The sequence below is a fragment of the Coenobita brevimanus genome, chromosome 40 (assembly GCF_032717465.1).
Source record: "Coenobita brevimanus isolate Jiangsu-jjx chromosome 40, ASM3271746v2, whole genome shotgun sequence".
In the NCBI taxonomy this organism is placed as follows: domain Eukaryota; kingdom Metazoa; phylum Arthropoda; class Malacostraca; order Decapoda; family Coenobitidae; genus Coenobita; species Coenobita brevimanus.
Window position 1 is genome coordinate 67,035,165 of NC_136993.1, and position 18,855 is coordinate 67,054,019.

Here is an 18,855-nt window from a genome sequence, read left to right on the forward strand (position 1 = left end):
TAAAAAATTACGTAGATGCCAGTGATTTATAAGTCCTGAAATCCACAAGGAATAAATAAAAGGGGTAGACCAAGACTGAAATGGAGGGGTGGAGTGGAGGGGTACATGAGAGACGATGGTGTGAATTGGAAGGAGAGCGGCCAAATGGCAGAGGACAGGGTGACATGAGTGAATTTTGTGGCCACGCTTGGGATTAAGGCCTCTGGCTGTTGAGAGACACAGAGAGACTGACAGAAAGAACGAGAGAGAATTTAATGAACACTTTCTTTTATTCCTGTCATCATGGGAGATATGAATACACCAAAGTACTTTCGACATACCTGTATGTTGCATGATCTTTTCTCCCTTGTGGTGATCAACATGACCATTTAACACTTCATGGTTATGGACACTCTTAAATGATATACTGCCATTATATTAAGACTGTTTTATTCAGGCTATGTGAAATTCAAGTAAACCAAGGGTCATGCCATTGTTTACAGGCTGTGGACTACTGTACTAAAAGTTTTCCTACCCTGGCAAAAAGGTTTCTTGGTAGTCGGAACCTGTTAATCCTGTCAGTCCGTGGAAGTTTTGATCGTTACGTTCTTGCCATTTTGTGACGAAATTATTCAGCTTAGGAGAGAGTTTTCAGGCAGGAGAGGTTAGGTATTGCATTGATGTTCCCCTTCAGTACGAGAGGCCTTACTGAAGCTGAGTGAAATCGTCTGGCAGCGGCAAAAATAAACTGCCAAGGACGTCACCCAGATTCAATGGCCCGAATCTCGTCGCTTGAGGAAGCTCATGAAGACCTCTTCCTAAGCGACTGATTTTGCTTATGTTTCCTTGTTACCCTCGCCTGTGCTATATAAATGAGTCTAACATCGGCATACTGTGCACAAAAAACGTACACAAGGATATTAAACACCGGTATGAAGAAATAAATAGCTAAGGAAGAGGTGTTAGAGAGCTTCTTTAATGGATAAGAATACGAGCCAAAGTGTTCAGTTGCCTTGAAGTCTTCAGTGGAGGGTCCAGCGAGAGCACTGGTGAGAGACACGATCAGAGAATGTTTCTAGGGCGAAAACAAGCAGGCTGAGTGTGTGGCCCCCAACCAACACCACGAACATGCCCTGCAGGATGATAGCTTTTAGTATGGCTGTGGTATATTATAACTGCCTGAAAAAATTTAACTACAGTATCTTAACAAGTCCTGTGCCATTACCGTCACTTCTGCTGCTACTACTACTACTGCTACTACTACTACTACTGCTACTACTACTACTACTACTACTAGTGTTGGTACCTGTTATCACCATCATCGTCATTATATTATTATATTTATTATTATTATTATTATTATTATTATTATTAATATTATTATTATTATTATTATTATTATTATTATTATTATCGTCACAGTCATTATTATTATAATCGTTTATCAATACTGTGATGGCGAAAGAGTACCCAAGAGGTGGCAAGTGAGAATGACGTGCTGACGGTGATCCTAGAAGGGGGCTGCACACACGACGTTGAGTTGGGTATGGCACCAGTGTACCAGAAGTCATACAAGCCAGCCTCATTCATGCTCATTATTCTGCAAAACCACCAATGAAAATAGAAGTATAATCTTTTTACACTAGCTTGGCCTAAAATTATCACTTTTTTATCATGAATGCTGAGCTGTGAAGTATCAAAACCATTAACAATATAGATATAGTTTTTCTGACTAAACTGGATTAAAAGTGCGTCCCCCCTCCCATCCCGAATGTTGAGCTGTGAGAATACATTACCACCAGAATATGCTGCTTTTCATGAAGAAGTGTTATGCAAAGAATGTAGATCCTTAATAATTTCTTTCTACCACTGAGCTACGTGAAACATGCTGCAAAAAGACGAAAATCTGAACCAAGCAACTAAAAAGGAGCAAACAAACACACAGCATGGTTCCGATTTGCATGTTATGTCGTTAAATTCTTCCCTTCTAACGGGGGTCACCTTGAAATGGTGGCGGGGCTTGAAGAGTGGCTGGCAGTGTCACCTACTCTGTAAGCCTGCCTAACTCTGAAGGGTACAGCATCTGTTGGCCTCATGGACCAATCACCCCCCTTCATTACTGGCAGAGGTGGTCTGCTGTTGGTTTTGCTCATCCCTGCCCTTCTGCCACCTTGGGAAGGGGTTTTGTCTCCTGATGTGTTTGCCATTCGTGGTGTCCCGTAATGCTGGGAAACGGGAGTCCTGGTGGTTGAGTGAGGCTGATGTTATGCCCTGCAGCTGGTAGCACATCTTTGGTCCCCTATTCTGGCTAGACATGTGATCTTGTTGGGCCCAACCACGTCACTTGGCTGGTCACTTGTTGGCTAGGGTCAAGTGGGAAATTGGGGACCTGGTGGCTCCTACCATCCTGCAGAGTCCCCCAGTGGTTACCTGCATATACTCCCTCAGTACCTCTGGGGTCGTTAGCGGTGTTATTCCTGGCATGTGACCTTCCCTTGTTAGGCTCTCTGGTGGGTGGGGGGGGTGAGGGAATGAAGTTTTTTTTTTTTTTTTTTTTTTTTGCTGTACATGCCCATGTTAAAAAAAAATACTGTTGATGACTCTGCATCTGTCCCTGGCCCTTTGGACTCACGATCCCTCATTGCCACTCTAGAGCATTACCAGACTCCTGGGAACTGTCCTCCATTGTCCCAGCGTCCAATTGGGACTGGGAGCCGTTAACGTCAAATTCGTGTAGCTTTGGGGTCAGCCCACATGACATGGTGCCTGATTCATAAGTGAAATATCTAATGCTGAAATCCTCTGTGGGTGGGTCAATGGTAGATAGTGACATTCTTCAAGTGCACCGTTCAGTTGTTTGTGCTTATAACAGAGATCCTAAAATCTCTTCCCAGGGGATGGAAGCATCCTTGTTGAGGTGCCCTCCCCAAAAGAGAACTCACCTCTGTTTCTGGTACCAGAGTTTCATACATTCCTCATACTACCTTTAACCGATTTAAGGGTGTAATTTTTCGAGAGATCTCCACTGATGCTTTTAGTGTGATGACTGTTCAGTGCCTGCAGAAGGAAGTAGATGGTACTCTGGCCCTGACTCCAACTTTGTTGCTAACATTTGACAAGTTAACGTAGCCTACTTCTGTAAAACTCGCTTGACTATCACTCATGTGAAGTCATACGTGCTGACCACAGAGTGATAATTTCCAGAGTCGAGGGTATGGAGATATTTGCCACTTTTGCTGCCATGAACAAGCTGATCTTCTCTGTGTCTGTATCTCCTGTGGCAGCTCAAACCATGCTGGTGACTCTCCAGAACCCCTTAAATATTCTTACTGCTATGTCTTTTTGAAACTGTCTTGCTATTTCTTGAAGAAGATTTTCTCCATTTGTATGCATCAGAAAGCTCTTTTTCCTGAAGCAAAGAGGAGTGCCCAGACTTGATCTTCCAGCCTGGGGTTACCTATGCTTCTGTCATCTCTGGAGTGTCTATGATCCAACCTGGGTCTCGGAAGCTGCCTTGACCCATTCCATTTCTCACCTTTCCATTTGGTGACTTGTCAGATGCTGTTCTCAAGGGTAGTATTGTTTGTGTCACTGGTGTCCACACACCCTCTTTTCTGACTGTTTCTGTCCCCACTTCAGTGTCTGAGGGGGTGCTCACTTCCCTAGTGGTGGCGGAAGTCTACGTTGACGTGTCTCCTTGTGTCTCCTTGTCCTGCCTTCTTCAACCTTCCCAAAGTTCCATCTGTACCTGGCAAACGTAACCATGGTTCTTCAGAGTCCTCTGTGCCTGAAGATCGTCCACCTAAAATCTTTGTTGTTGAATCTTGTGTCAACCTCAATGCTGTTCCCTTTCTCCTGGAGTCTCTGGAGCCTTGCCAGGCTGAGACTGAAGTTTGTGGTTCACCTGTGGCTCGGCCCCCACCTGGGGATGGTTATGCGAACTGTAGGTGATCTACTTCTGCCACAAAGGATATCATTTTCTCAGGGTTCTGGCCCTGTGGACTCTGCTTTTACCTCTGAGGCTTCTGATGATGGCACTGGCCGCCTTACTTCACCCAGGATGGCCGGCAAGCTACCTTCTATGCAATCTGTTCTTGCACCTCAAAGTGCTGTAAAATTTTCTTCCTCGCCCTCACATTCCCCTTCAGATGGTAAGCACAAGGGACAGGTTCTTGCCGCTCGATAGTCTCATTCTAAGGGCCTACCTAAGTGTCAGTCCAAATCTGTTCGCTGATCAGGAGCTGTGCAGTCCCACATCTTATCCTGAATATCCTGATCCTTCCTCCACCATGGGTTCTGTCATTCAGTGGGATTGTCAGAGTTTACTTGCCAGTTTGAGTAAATGCATCATCTTGTTGGACAATTTTCTCCTCTGTGTATGAGCATCCAGGAGACCATGGTTGGTTATACTGTTCATTCCGGTCTTTCTGGTTACCATACCTCTCATTCTGATCCTGCTCCAGGCCCAGATTGTCATGGAGGTGCTACTACCTTCCTTTGCTATGATTTTCCATTCACTCATCTGGACCTTTCCATTCCCCTCCAGCTTTTGCTGCCCAGGTGTTTTTGCATCATCAATATATTGTTTGTAGTCTTATCTTCCCCCTAATGCTTCGAAAGGGTGGTTCTGGAACACCTTCTTCATAACTTTCCTTTCTTCCTTTCTTTTACTAGGCGACATGAATGGTCATCAACCAATGTGGGGTGACAGTGCGGTCAACCCTCGGGGTGTTGTGCTGGCTTCCTTAGTGGAGGATAAGGAGTTGGGTGTTTTAAGTTCCAATGAGATGACGCATTTCCATTGCCAGACTGTGACTTTTATTGCTATTGATTTGTCCCTGTGCTCGGCTGATACTGTTTTAGATTTTGACTGGGATATGTCGTAGGATCTGTGTGGCAGCAACCATTTCCTAATATTTTTAACTGCTGCTCAGAGTGGACCTTAGCCTTGTCTTCCTCCCTAGCACCTGGATAAGGTTGGCTGGCCACTTTTCATTTACTTCAGTTCCATTGCTGATTCAGTCAATGATTTTTGCTGTATTACTGAGGCGATGTCCTATTTCACTGATGTGTTGCACTCAGTGGCCCTGTTATCTATTCCAAGAACTAGGAGACAATTTCCTAAACGTCTGGTTCCTTGGTGGAACCCTGAGTGCAGTTCCGCAGTGAAAGCCAAACAAGTTGCTTTCTCTCGACTTCGTCACCACCTCTGGGATCCTCAGTATTTGGTGGTGTAAAGGATCCCAGAGCTTCATCCTGAAATGATTATGTTTCCTCTATCAACTTGAGGACTCCCCTCACTCAGATGTGGAACCGGGTTAAAAAAATGTCTGGAAAATTTACTATTCCATCCACTCCTGTTTTATTTGCAGCAGATGGAACTGTGGCTGATCCTTTTGCTGCTACAGTGGTGTGGTTGATCATTTTGCCAGTGTGTCACAGAAGGATACATATTCGCCCTCAGCATGCCATCGTCGGCGCCAGAATCGCATGGTCTCAGTTTTGCCTTTTGGTGGGGAGAGTCTAACAATATCTCCTTTTCTATTTCTAAACTCCAGGCGGGTCTGTCACAGTACCATGATTCCACTCCAAACTGTGATGGTATTCCTTATGCCTTTTTAAGTCACCTGTCTGATGAGTCCCTTTCGTTTTTGCTGTCATTGTTTAATAAAATCTGGTGTAATTTTGAGTTTCCGGCTTGTTGGGGGTGTTGCTGTAGTTATCCCTATCCCCAGACTAGGTAAGGATCACCTACAGGTGATGAGTTATTAACCCATTTCTCTGACTTCTTGTATGTCTAAGGTCTTGGAAATGATGGTCAGTGGTCGCCTGTATGGTTTGTGGAGAAAGAGAGAGGTAACTTCTTATCCCCTGACCAGTATGGTTTTTGGAAAGTGCAGTCTAACTCTGGCTCCATACGACCCATAGAATTTTCTGTTTGTGAGGCTTTCTCTACTAACCAACAACAGGTAACAGTCTTCTTCGATCTGGAGAAGTGAAACGACATTGCCTGGCATCATGGCATTTTACTTTTTCTGCATGAGGTTGGTCTTCGTGGATGGCTGCCTATTTTTATTCAGCAGTTTTTATCTAACCTCTTTTTAAGGATCCAACTGGGGGGAAGGGTGCTTTCTAATACCCATGTACTTGAAGATGGGGCACTGCATGGGAATATCTTTAGTATTACTTTACTTGATGTGGCCATCAACAGTGTAATCAATGTACTTCCAGCTGGTGTATATGACTCAGTATATGTAGATGACCTTACAATTTCTGTCACTGAATCCAGGATGTCTTTGATAGAGAGGAAGTTGCAGCTGGCACTTAATAGAATTTCCCTATGGGCTGAGTATCTTAGTTTCCATTTTTCTTATACAAAGAAAGTGGCTGTAAATTTCTGTCATCTTTGGGGGGTTCACCCAGACCCTGACCTGTATCACTGTGGTCGAAGAATCTACTGCATGGAAGAGACTCGGTTTCTGGGTCTTCTGCTTGATAGATGACTAACTTAGGTTCCTCATATTTATTATGTTAAAGCAGCCTGTATTAATATCTTCAGTCTTCTGAGGGTTTTGTCTCATACCTCTTTTGATACTGACAATCATACCCTCCTGCCCCTGCAGGAGGGTATGATTGTTCTTTCTAAACATGAGTATGGATGTCAGATCTACTCCTTTGCTATAGATGCCCATCTCCTGATAGTAGATTCGTTGCATCATGCTGGTGTGCGTCTTGCAAATGGGGACCTTAGGTCATCCTCAATTTCGAGTTCGTTGGTGGATGCTGATGTCCTCCCTTTGGAAATGTGTCACCTGTCATCGATGATGAGGTGTTGGTATCATCTTCACCCCGGCTTTCAGACTCAGTGCCTTGTGCCATGCCCTCCCAGGATTTCCGATCATCTGTTTATAACAGTCGTTCTAGTTTTCCGAAGTTCTTTGGTTACAGGTTCTGGTCTTTTATGTTAGCCTTCTCTGTTCGAAGACTGGCAATGTGACCACATCAGATCCCGAGGGTGGGTTTTAGGCTGCTCTCTCATGTGATATTCCGTAAGTCTGTTGTTGGTAAAAAGAGCTCACTTCACTGCTTCTACTCCATAGGGCTCTGACTCTGTCTATACTGACGGATTAAAGACTGATACTGAAGTAGGCTTTGGTGTCATCTTCCCTTCCTTCAGTCGGGTCAATGACCTTCCCGGTACTGTTTCAGCAAATATGGCGGAATTGACTGAGATTTCTTTTTTTTTGCTTTCCAAATCATTTTGACTCTCTCCCAAACTATTTTTGTGATTTTTAGTAGCTCCTGCAGTGCCATGTCTGCACTGGAGGCTTTTATCTCACCTCATCCAGTGCTTATACCGGTATCAGTTTTAGAGTCAATTTTTCTCCTTGGATCTCGTGTCTGTCATGTGGGCTTTTGTTGGGTTACTGTCCATATGGGGGTGTCCGGGAATGAGTGGGCTGATCTACTGGCTAAGGCAGCGTCAGCTTGTCCTCCTGCTTCTCTGGGATCCCATGCTTCTCTGCATTGGCTGCCTCCATACGATTTTTACCTTTTTTATTGCTAGACGGATATGGCATTGTTGGCAAGACTGCTGGGATGCGGTGGGGTCTAGCAAGATGCGTGTTATTTTATGGTGGGTGGGCTTCTTCACTTACTGAGGCTTGTCTCGCTGCTGAGACACTTCTTTATGCTGGTTGCGAGTTAGTCACACCCGGTTCTTTCTTGGATTTTTAATGGAGAGCTCTCCCCCAGCATTCTGCAAGGATTGCTTGGTCCTTCTGACTGTTCATCACTCGCTGGTGGAGTGACCCAGTCTTGGAGGTTTATGCCGTCGGCATCTTTCTGAGCACCAGGCGGTTGATATGTTGTACTTTCTTTCATTGGTGCTTGGGAAGATGTCCTGCTGTATGGGAGGGGGCGCCCTCGACTTTGTGGTGGCAGTTGGACTGTGTTTTATTTAGTGGTTCTTTTTGGTGTTTTAGTGATTTTAGTGTTTTCATTTCTTACTGTATATTTTTATGTGTTTTATTAGATTATTGCCTGCTCTAATTACCTGTTGGCGTCTTTTACCTTGATGTCCATCAGCATTTGACCCTGGCATTGCGACGCCATTTTTTTAAATATTATTACATGTAATAAATCAATCAGTCATTAAACTTTGAGTAACGCTGTATGGTGCTTTAAACATTTGACATGACTATTAGAATAGTAGGGACCTACCAACCAGTCTTTTCTCGTTTTTTTTTTTTTTTTTAAGTATCGGAATCGTCTTACACAAAACATCAGCTATTGTATAGTGAGATACTGTATCAGAACCAAATGAACTGTTATTAAACGAAGATGTGGTTGGTTTGTATTTATCAGTGGACGAATTCTCATGTGAGACTTGCAGATATTTTGTATGGTTTGAACGTACACTTTAGATAAAATCTGCCAAATCTTAAAGAAATTTTCTGCATAATTCTTATTTTACAACTTGCTGAATACTGTATAAATTCTACAAATTGTCAATGATCCCGAATACCAGTTCTTCAGTTTCATTCCAAATTGGTTCTGACGTTATGGATTTATAACCACCGTGACAGTTTCCGCATTAAGTACAAAATCGTTTACTTTGAAAATTAAAGTTGTTCAAAAATGCAAATCATATATAGGAAAGGGCAGTGATGGTTCAGACGGTGGGATGGTCCGGACATAGACGTTTTTGGAAATTATGTGGACGATATTTTTGCAAAATTTTGTGTAAACGTGCAAAACTAAATCACTATAGAGCTGACAGAAGTGGATGGCATTGACGGTCATACTTACCGATGGACACTAGATTTTTTTATGTTTTGCAAGTCATAGGGTCTATGTAATATTTCAGCTAATTATCGTAAGCTCTGCAGCCATGAACACGTGTGGATTCGCATCTATATTGTGTGGAACTATCGTCGGCACTAGAAGATACTGTCATACCTTAATGATGTCAAACGATAGATTTAAATGTGAGGAAATTATAAACTTCCGGGATGGTTCGGCCACAGGAGGAGGAAATGATTTGTCACTGGCCGAACCATCACGATGACGATGAATGTTTCTGTTGATGCATTAAGTTGAACGAGTACATTACACATATTTCTTTAAGATATTGTGGATATACGACTAGAGAGAGAGAGAGAGAGAGAGAGAGAGAGAGAATGCCTGTAACTGAGCTTGTTAATTTAACTGTGTGTGTGTGTGTGTGTGTGTGTGTGTGTGTGTGTGTGTGTGAACTCAATTGGATGTGAATTAATCGACCACAACAACAACAAGTTATTCCCCTCAATTACAACAACCGATTATACCTACCAATATAGACTGAACTGGGTGCGACTTAATTGACTATGTAAACAACAAACTATTCCTACCAAACTGAACTCCACTGGATGTGGCATATTAGTCCAAAGTTATATATATATATATATATATATATCCTCTGTGGTACAGTGGTAAAGTGTGCGTTTTCGTACATAAAAGAAGAAGGGTTAGCACCCCGCCAGGGTAATAAACTCTGGGAGCTTTCTTCCGGCCTTGTACTGCATTAGCGGACATAAGAGATGCTGTGGTTGAACCAGTGTCGTGTACTGTACAGTATGCTTGCACCCAGTCACCTTGCGTGGGCCGATTATACTTGGTTCGCAGACTACACACACATCCAAAGCCACTCCAACACAACAATCACACTTACAAGCACTTCTCACCCTACATACAATCTCTGTCAGACAGCCTAAGCCAGGTAGTGATACAAAGGCTGTATAGTCCCCACTTCGGTCGGGATAGGCCGGTCCTGCAGTGGATACTCAAACTGCTGTTGATATATAGCCTATATATATATATATATATATATATATATATATATATATGTGTGTGTGTGTGTGTGTGTGTGTGTGTGTGTGTGTGTTTATAATTCACGTATGACATCAGTACTACTGTATTAGTGGGTACGTACAGGAATTATTATAGTTAGATAAAGCATCTGCAAACATTGTATTTATTGGAAAAAGTTGCTCATTCGTTTGATTTTCAAACACTACTTCTCTGAGCGCCACTGCGTCAGCACCGAGTCAGTAACAGCTAGGCACTACACATGGTAGAAAATTATCGTGCATGAGGGGTATGATAATATCTGAGGTACCGATATAGCTTGTGTAGTAATTGGAAAATTCGTTAATTATCATCTGCATATACATCCGGTAACAATATCAACAATAAATTGTCATATGAACCCTATCTATGACATACTCATGTACGCATGTTTGACAACAAGGGAGGAAAATCATCAAACATTTCAAGAGTCCATTATCCGTGGCGTCAACTTGTTTCAGGCCAAATGTGCACCGATACTTTTTTTATCGTGTGTACACGCGTGTGGACTCTCTGCAACTGTCGTAATAAACTTGAGTTTAAGGTCTACAAGCGCCTTTCTTTCTCCAAGACTGCATCAAGGGTTGTTGGTGAACTACATGCCAACAAACTGGTGTCTTAGCTGTGGTATGCAAATTTTTACAAGCACTCGGCCAGCCGGTTCAACCGCCCACTATCGAACTAGACTGGCGCCAATCTCAGCTAACCGCCACCACAACCTGCCTCTCCTACTGTACCTCCACCTCCTAAACGACACACAAGTTATCTCAGTCCTTTGCCGCCTCACACGAATCCCTGCCAGGCTCACCAGCCAAAGCTGCGCCCCCTTCCAGCACCTGTGGCCCTTCCGGCTCCCGGGCTTCCACGCCACGAGACGTCCACCTTCGTGCTGTCCGACGTTAAGGTCGACTGTCTATCACCCCGTCCCAGCCGCCACTTCCCACCTCCCTCCAGCCCCCACACCACTTTGTCGCCCCCTCAAGCCTTCCTTCTGCTATTACCGCCGTCCCCTGGAGCCGAGAGTGGCATTACCATAGTTGTGTCCTCGTTTCCTGTTGCCTGTGGACATTTTTTGTGACGATCACGGCATCCACCACTTCTGTAAATAACACTGCATCGGCTGCCTACTTCCCCTAACTCCACCATCACATCCGCTGGGTCAGCTGCTCTCCGTAACATTATATACGATCCCCTGGGACTTGGGCAGCCTCAGCATATTGAATATCTGTGGTATTTACACTCCTCTGCAATTATTGACTCTAGGGCTGTTCTTTAATATGTTAGGTCACTTGCTGCTTGTTTTCTACTATATATGTATCATTAGATATGTGGTGAGAGTGGAACCTGGAACATTTAACCACTGTGTATTCTGTGCAAATGTTGTGTGTGGTAACTTGAGGACAGATGTTATACAGAGGAACACTGTTTGTCAGTCTCTGTACCGACAGTTTTGATTCTGCATTAATGAGCCATTTATGTTCACGATTTAATAGTAGTTATCCGTATATTACCATTCACTGTACAGTAACAGCGAGCAGTAAGCTGACAGCTTTTGTTCCTTAGTGATGATATTGCTACACTATGTGTTGAGATTTAATTGTTTTGTGGTTTGTTATGTCAATGTAGGTTACCCTGTATTTGCTTACTCTTTTCTTGTGCTTGCTCGGTAAGTAAATTTGCTACATACTGGCGATCCACATTGACTGAAAAGTACTTTGCTACATAATGCTCCCCCCCCCCTCTGCAACCCTTCTGTGCCTATCTTGCATGTCTTTTTGCAGTATTTAACAACTTTAGGTGTAGGATTCTGTATTTTGTCACCACATAAAAGCCAGGTATTAATTTTCACCCCTTGCCAGCAGGCCCATTCCAGTCATCGATTGTCCAAGGCTTGTGGAGTTCTGCTCCCTCTTTGGACAGACAACTTCTTGCTTCGTGCCAAGGCAGGTACCCCCCCTCCCTCACTACTTTAACTGCTTGTAATATTTTGTACATCCACTTGTTCCCCTTTGCCTTAAGTGCTCGTTCGCAGTATCCCTCTCTAGGTCTCGTATGGTGTCTTCATGACCCATACCCTTTTTGCTTACAAGCATTTTGCGGCCCTTCTATACAATCCCCTTATGACTTGCACCCTAGACAGTTTTCAACTCAAGAAGAGGCACACACCACGATATCCTCTGAATGTTCCTCTGTTGACTCTACCACCACTCCCCAACCCCCCACCTCTTCTCCTCATTTGTTCATGGTTGAATGGAATGACCCTGTTCTCCATGTATTTACTGGAACCGACCTAAATGTTTCCTCCTACCACAATGAAGTTCAGAGTGATATCGCACGGTGAAAAGTAACGTCAGACACAGACAAGATCACCATCTTATGCAGTCACGTGGATTTGGGAGACTGTAAAGCAGAAAACATCTACAATTAGACATTTCTGAGGAAGCAACATCGTTTGATGAGTATGTCAAACAGTTGCGCATAGAGTTCACAGAATACAGTAAAGCTAAGGGCATTATCCCCTTTCTACAAACTTGATGAGAGTCACAACCTCTGTCCCCACAAAGAAAAGTCCAAAGCATTCAAGCTAGCCTCCACATTCAAGTGTGATCTCAGGCAATTCCTTAAGGAGTCAGACCAGTATGATACTAACAAAAACGTCTCAGTGGAGAATGCAGTATCCTCGTTTGGTTGTTTCAAGCTCCTCACCCGGCTTCACCCAAGCACCCTCGCCAAAACAAGCTCTGTGGCATTCACCCCTGGCATGGATCTCACTGAGTTTGCATGCCACTTTGATGACTCCACTCAGGTCTCACAGCAAACTGATTCACCAGGCCCTTAGCCTACATAACCTGTTGCCCCAGTCTCAGTTGACACACCCACCAGCACACCACCCCGCAACCAGTACACTTAGTGCCGGTTCTCCTGCTTACTTTGCCAGTCACATACACTAGTGTATTACAACTGCTCACACCCAGGCCACACACCAAACCATTGCTTCCAGCGACAGTGGTCAGAATCACAACAATACTGTGACTATCATGGCTGGACTGTCCACACATCCAAAGATTGCCGCATTCTTGCATCTCAATGCTCACAGTAGATGCAGACATCCTCAAAACCACACCAGCCTCCCATGTGACTAGCGTCCCCTCAGCAACAACAGGAACTCTCCGTTTGCACCCTCATGAACTCTCAAAAATGGCTTCAGGCAATATCATTTCTACCTGTCACTCAAAACCTCCCCCTGTCCTTATTCATGGACACTGGTACCACCATCAGTATTCTTGCTTTCAAGGCCTTCAGCAAATTACACTGATAGCCACTGTGTCACAGTCCTTGAACCCAAGGATTTGAATTTTTGTGCAGTTGACAGCACCAGCTTCCTTATTCACAGAAACATGTGCTTAGAAATTTACTGCACAGATAGATATTCTCCAATTTTCACTCAAGTTTTCGTAGCTGACGTTCAGTTCCCCACAGACTTCCATATGTGGGACTGCCAGACATTATTCCTAATGACATCATGCTTTTCCCAGAAAAGAATGGCTTCAGCTTGTCCGGTTGATTCATGCCAGCAATGCCTGAACCCACTCCCTTTCTTATGAATCATTAACCTCACATAGCCAAGTGGTATGTCAATCAGCAAACTGCCCCAGTTCATTCAACTGCTGTGTCTATCTCGGATGAAGTTCTTCCAAGGCTGCTACAGTTTCTGTCATGCCACAATCTCCGCATAATGCCTCCATTGGTGCCAGTCAGTCGGTTCCCTCATCGAGCAGTCACCTCTACCTGTGCCCCTCTTGCATTGCAGCGTGTCAATAGTGCAGTGCATTTACATGCTAATGAGCCCCCGACTCACCCACAACCTAGACCATTGTGACGATCTCACAAACACAGACATTCCATTCACTAAGCATATCCCCAGGTTTGTGTCATTGCTCATGTATGTAGTTCAGCCATAGACACTGCAGACGACTCTCTATCTGACATTTTCCAACAACCACAAGTGCCCTTACCTACAGCCATGTTGGAATGCCCCTCCCAATTGCACTACACTTCCCCCACGTTCATTCGCAAAAGTGACCATATGCATTGTCAGCACCCAGGACACTGTGTGCCTTCCACAAACTAAGCATGTAAAGGATCTTTCATCTCTGCCTTGTGTTTTGTCAGCAAGAATGGCTACAGTTCTCTGCTTGTCCTTAATGGGATTAACTCCTCACTTAAACTCTCAGCTGACACTAACTTATATGAATTCCTTGTCCACCCCAACTATGTCAAAGTATTTTCATCAGGACGATCTACCACAAGCACCCGTGCATGCTATGTTTGTGCAACCATCCACCACCGAGGTCCTGTTCCCTCTCACTGAACCTATTGCTTTCCCAGAGGTCTAGAAGGATTTCACCATGCTTCTCCCTGAGTTCAGGAATGTCTTGGCTCTTCCTGGTGAGCTTTTAGGAAGGACCAACATCGTGGAGCACTCCATCCCACTCTGGGCAGACTCTTGCCCGTGTTACATCCCTGCCTACAGGATGCCCCACAGCAAGCGCAAAACAGTAGAGCATCTTATTGCTGACGTGCTTGACCAAGCCATTATTGCCCCTTCTACCTCTCCTTGGAACTTTCCTCTTTTCACTGTTCCCAAATCCGATGGCAAATTCCGCCCCGTCGTGAACTTCCTCAAACTCAACAAGCTCACTGTGTAGGACCACCACCCCATCCCAGTCCTAAAGGATCTCCTCCACGCAGTTGTAGAGAATACTGTAGTCTTCTCTACCTTCACCTCATGTCAGGCTACTTTCGATTGCCCTTGACGAAGCCTCTAAGCCCTTAACTTCCTTCAGCACGCCTACTGGACATTTCCATTTTCAATGTCTTCTGTTGGGTCTTGCTGCACGTAGTGCAGTCTTCACACACATAATGAACAAGGACTTCTTTTCTCTACTGGGACAACATCACAATTGCATCTAAGTCAGCTTCAGACCACTTGCAGACTCTCTGTGAAGTCTTTTCACGACTGGAGCCAGCAGGACTTAAAGTCAAGTTTTCAAAATGTTGCTTCCTTCAGAAAGTGATAAAATTCTGGGGCCACCTCTTAAACTCACAAGGTATTCTCACTTCTGATGACAAAGTTAAAGCTGTTGCTGACTTCCCACATCCCCAGTCACTTGAAAATGCAGTTTCTTAGGCGTATCAGGATTCTACAGAAGGTATATCAAGGGTTACACTTCCATTGTTGTTCCCCCTCTCTCAGTTGCTTAACCCCTAGCCACTGAGGGACACTTGTATCTGACATGAAAATGATTGATTGGGGAAGTCGGGGGACGGCTACAACCGCAAGTGTTTTCATGGCACAATTTGAAGTGGCTGTCACTTGATCTCTTCATCAAGGGTGGGGATAATCTCCCAGCACCTGAGGCAAGTATACCTCAGTCGTCCCTGTGATTCTGTCAGGCGTAGGACGATATTTTCTTAAGTCTCACAACTGATTCCATTCCCGCCTTACTGTACATGGACCCTTGCTTCATCTACCCCTGCCAACCCTCTTTCCAAGGATATCAGGAAAGGACTAAGTGATAGTGCCATAGGGTCTCTTGGATGCAACTGTGTCTTGTTTATCTAGTCATGGAGAAGTTATCATATTGAGAGCAAAGCGAAAGTCGGTGACCCATGCACACACATGAATACAGCCTGTCCCCGTGGCCAAAAATTACGTATATTCTTCATGCCCTTACTCACCAAAGCGACCACCTACCGACCTAGGGATGGTTTATTCACAAGAAGAAGAGTTGGTGAGTAATATGATTTTAATTTGTTACTCTGCCTTTATTTATGCAAGAAAGAATGAACTAATAGCCAGGAGTCTGCAAACTATTCCTTCCAAGAAAAAATCAAAAACAATACAACAGAGAGCCAAATTCAAGATCAGTTCATTTTGAGATGCCTGGACACACTGTGTTTGAAAGACCGGAGATCATAGGAAGTGGGAAATGCAGACAGAGGGAGAGAGTTCCAGAGTTAACCTGTTGAACAATTGAAGGAGTGGGAGTAATGGTTAACTCATGTATTAGAGAGCTTAACAGAAAGGAATGAGAGTTTGTTGCTAGACAGACGCTACACACCCACTGTACAAGTGGAGGGATGCAAGCAGACAGTTCAGAGGAGCAGTGACCATTGAAGTAGTGATAGAAAAGAGATAAAGATGCAACAGCGTGGCGAAAAGACACAGGTTGAAGGGAGCCAGTGAGAGTTAATGAGACGAAGAGTCTTTGACTCTACCATGTTGAGAAGAGCTGTATGTAGGGAGTCTCCCCACAAATAAGAGGTAGTCTACACATTGGCTAATTAAACCCGTCTATAAAGTCAACAACTGTGCAGGGGTAAAGAAGGTAAAGAGTCGGCTTAGCACACCTAATCCTTTAGAAGCAGTTTTCCAAGAGATGTAATATGCACTTTCTAAGATAAATCCTGAGAGTATGAACTGCAAGTATGTTTAAGGATTATGCAGGATTGAGCTGGATATTATTAAACATTAGTGGGTACTCATGTGGAAGACTTTGTTGGGTTGATAGGTGTAAGAACTAAATTTTTCATGCATTAAAAACAACAAGACTACTTTTACCACAGTCAGAAATATGAGCCAAATCAGACAATAGGTGTGCCATAGCCTCATCCCTTGTTTGCTGAAGTAACTGCTGAGATGGACTTTGCGGGAACCAGATGGAAAAGTGAAGGGTGGAATCATCAGCGTATGAGTGAATAGGGTTAGATGTACAGCTTAGAAGGCCATTAATGAATAAAAGGAAGAGAGCTGGTGATAGTACAGAGCCATGAGGAACACCACTGTTGGTAAACCTAGGAGAAGAAGGATGGCCATCTACAACAGCAGCTATAGAACGACCAAAAAGGAAGCTAGAGATGAAGGCACAGATAGAAGGATAAAAGCCATTAGAGGGCAGTTTAAAAATTAAAGATTTATGCTGGACTCGATCGAATGCCTTTGAGATGTTAAGTGCAATGACAAAGCTTTCGCCAAAGCTTCGAAAGGAGGATGACCAGGAGTCTGAAAGGTAGATGAAAAGATCGCCAGTGGAGTGTCACTGACAGAACCCATCCTGACGATCAGAAAGAAGATTGTGATAGGAAAGATGCTTTAATTTTTTTCTCTCTTCTTTTTTTAATGCAAGAAAGAAGGAACCAAAGGCCAGGAGCCCACAATACCGTTCCTTCCAAGGAAAAACAAAAACAATACAAAAGAGAGACAAATTCAAGATCCGTTCATTTTGAGATGCCCGGACACACTGCATTTGAAAGACTGGAGATCATAGGAAGTAGGAAATCAAGATAGAGGGACAAAGTTCCTGAGTTGACATGTTGCATAAATGAAGGACTGGGAGTAATGGGTAACTCTTGCACTAGAGAGTTGGACAGAAAAGGAATGAGAGTTTGTTGCTAGACGGGTGCTATGCACCCATTGGAAAGGTGGAGGGATGCAAGCATGCCAATGCAGATGAGCAGTAACCATTGAAGTAGTGGTAGAAAGGAGATAAAGATGCAACAGTGTGGCGAAGAAACAGAGGTTGAAGGGAGCCACTAGGAGCAGGAGAGTTAATGAGATGAAAAGCCTTTGACTCCACCTTATTGAGAACAGCTGTATGTGGGGAGCCTCCCCACACATGAGAGTTGTACTCTACACATTGGCAAGCAAAACCCATGTATAAAGTCAACAACTGTGCAGGGGTAAACAAGGTATGGAGATGGCTTAGCACACTTAATGTCTTGGAAGCAGATTATACAAGAGATGTAATGTAATCTTTCCAAGATAAGTCCAGAGTGAATGAAATCCCAAGCATGTTCAAGGATGATGCAGGATTGAGCTGGATATTATTAAACATTAATGGGTATTCTTGTGGAAGATTTTGTCTGGTTGATCTCCATTCTAGGAGAATTCATTGTTCACCACCACCTTTGGCTCTCCTCTCCTTTCACTGATCCACCTGGTGAACAAGCCTACATCTTTTCTATCCTTAATGACATAGAGCAGCTTGTAAAGCACGCTACCCATATCCTCGACTGACTTGCAGAGAGCTTCAACATACTTGATCTATTCCTTACAACTAATCTTTCTCCTTACGCTGTTAATCTTCCCTCTCTGTTGGGCTCCTCCGATCACAACCTTATTTCCTTGACCTGCCCTATTGCTCCAGTATGGCCTGTGGACCCTCGAAAGAAACATCAACTGTGGCACTTTCGAGCTGTGCTTTGCGAGGCTCCAAGCAGTACTTCTTTGATTTTTCTTGGAATTATTATTGCTTCCATGGCCGGGAGCCATCTGAGTGTGCCTTGCGCATTATGGAGGTTATTCTCTTAGGCATGGAAATATACATTCCTTTCTCATATCCTTTGACTAATGCAAGAAAGCCTTGGTTTAATCGCGCTTGTTCTAATGCTGTCCGCAATAAGGAGAGGACCTACAAAAGGTACCAAAGCCAACCCACCCCTGAATCACGTCTTGTTTATGTTTCTGCCCAGAATCGTACTGCTTCACTCTGCAAAAAATATTTTCATCCGTACTAAATTCTCTCAACTTTCCAAGTCAAATTCTTCCTGCTCTTTCTGGCACCTTGCCAAAAACCTTTCTAACAACTTTACCTCATCATCCCTCCCTCCTCTTTTCTACTCTGATGGCTCTGTAGCTATTTCTTCTACAGATAAAGCAGATATCTTTGCTCAGACTTTCTCCTCCAATTCCAACTTAGATGATTCCGGTGCTGTTCCACCATCACTTCCTCCCTGTGACTTCCTCGTGGGTGACATTGAAATTTCTTCAGCTGATGTATTTTCTGCCATCACAGGCCTCAGTACTAACAAGGCATATGGGCCTGATGGAGTCCCTCCTGTTGTCCTCAAGAACTGTACTTCTCTGCTTACACCCTGCCCAGGTAAACTCCTTCGCCTTTGCCTTTAAACTTGAACATTTCTTTC

The 18,855-nt window shown here is 44.0% G+C and overlaps 1 protein-coding gene across 1 annotated transcript in view; it reads right to left on the reverse strand.

Moving 5' to 3' along the window:
* Nucleotides 1-1,001: 1,001 nt before the first annotated feature.
* LOC145397181 (putative glutamate receptor) overlaps nucleotides 1,002-18,855 on the reverse strand; it is a 43,139-nt gene continuing 25,285 nt past the window's right edge. Inside the window, exons 12-13 of the mRNA XM_080270380.1 lie at nucleotides 1,450-1,579; nucleotides 1,002-1,112 (exon numbers count right to left, since the gene is read on the reverse strand). Of these exons, the coding sequence (XP_080126506.1) occupies nucleotides 1,002-1,112; nucleotides 1,450-1,579 (241 nt within the window). The remainder of the gene's footprint in view (nucleotides 1,113-1,449; nucleotides 1,580-18,855) is intronic.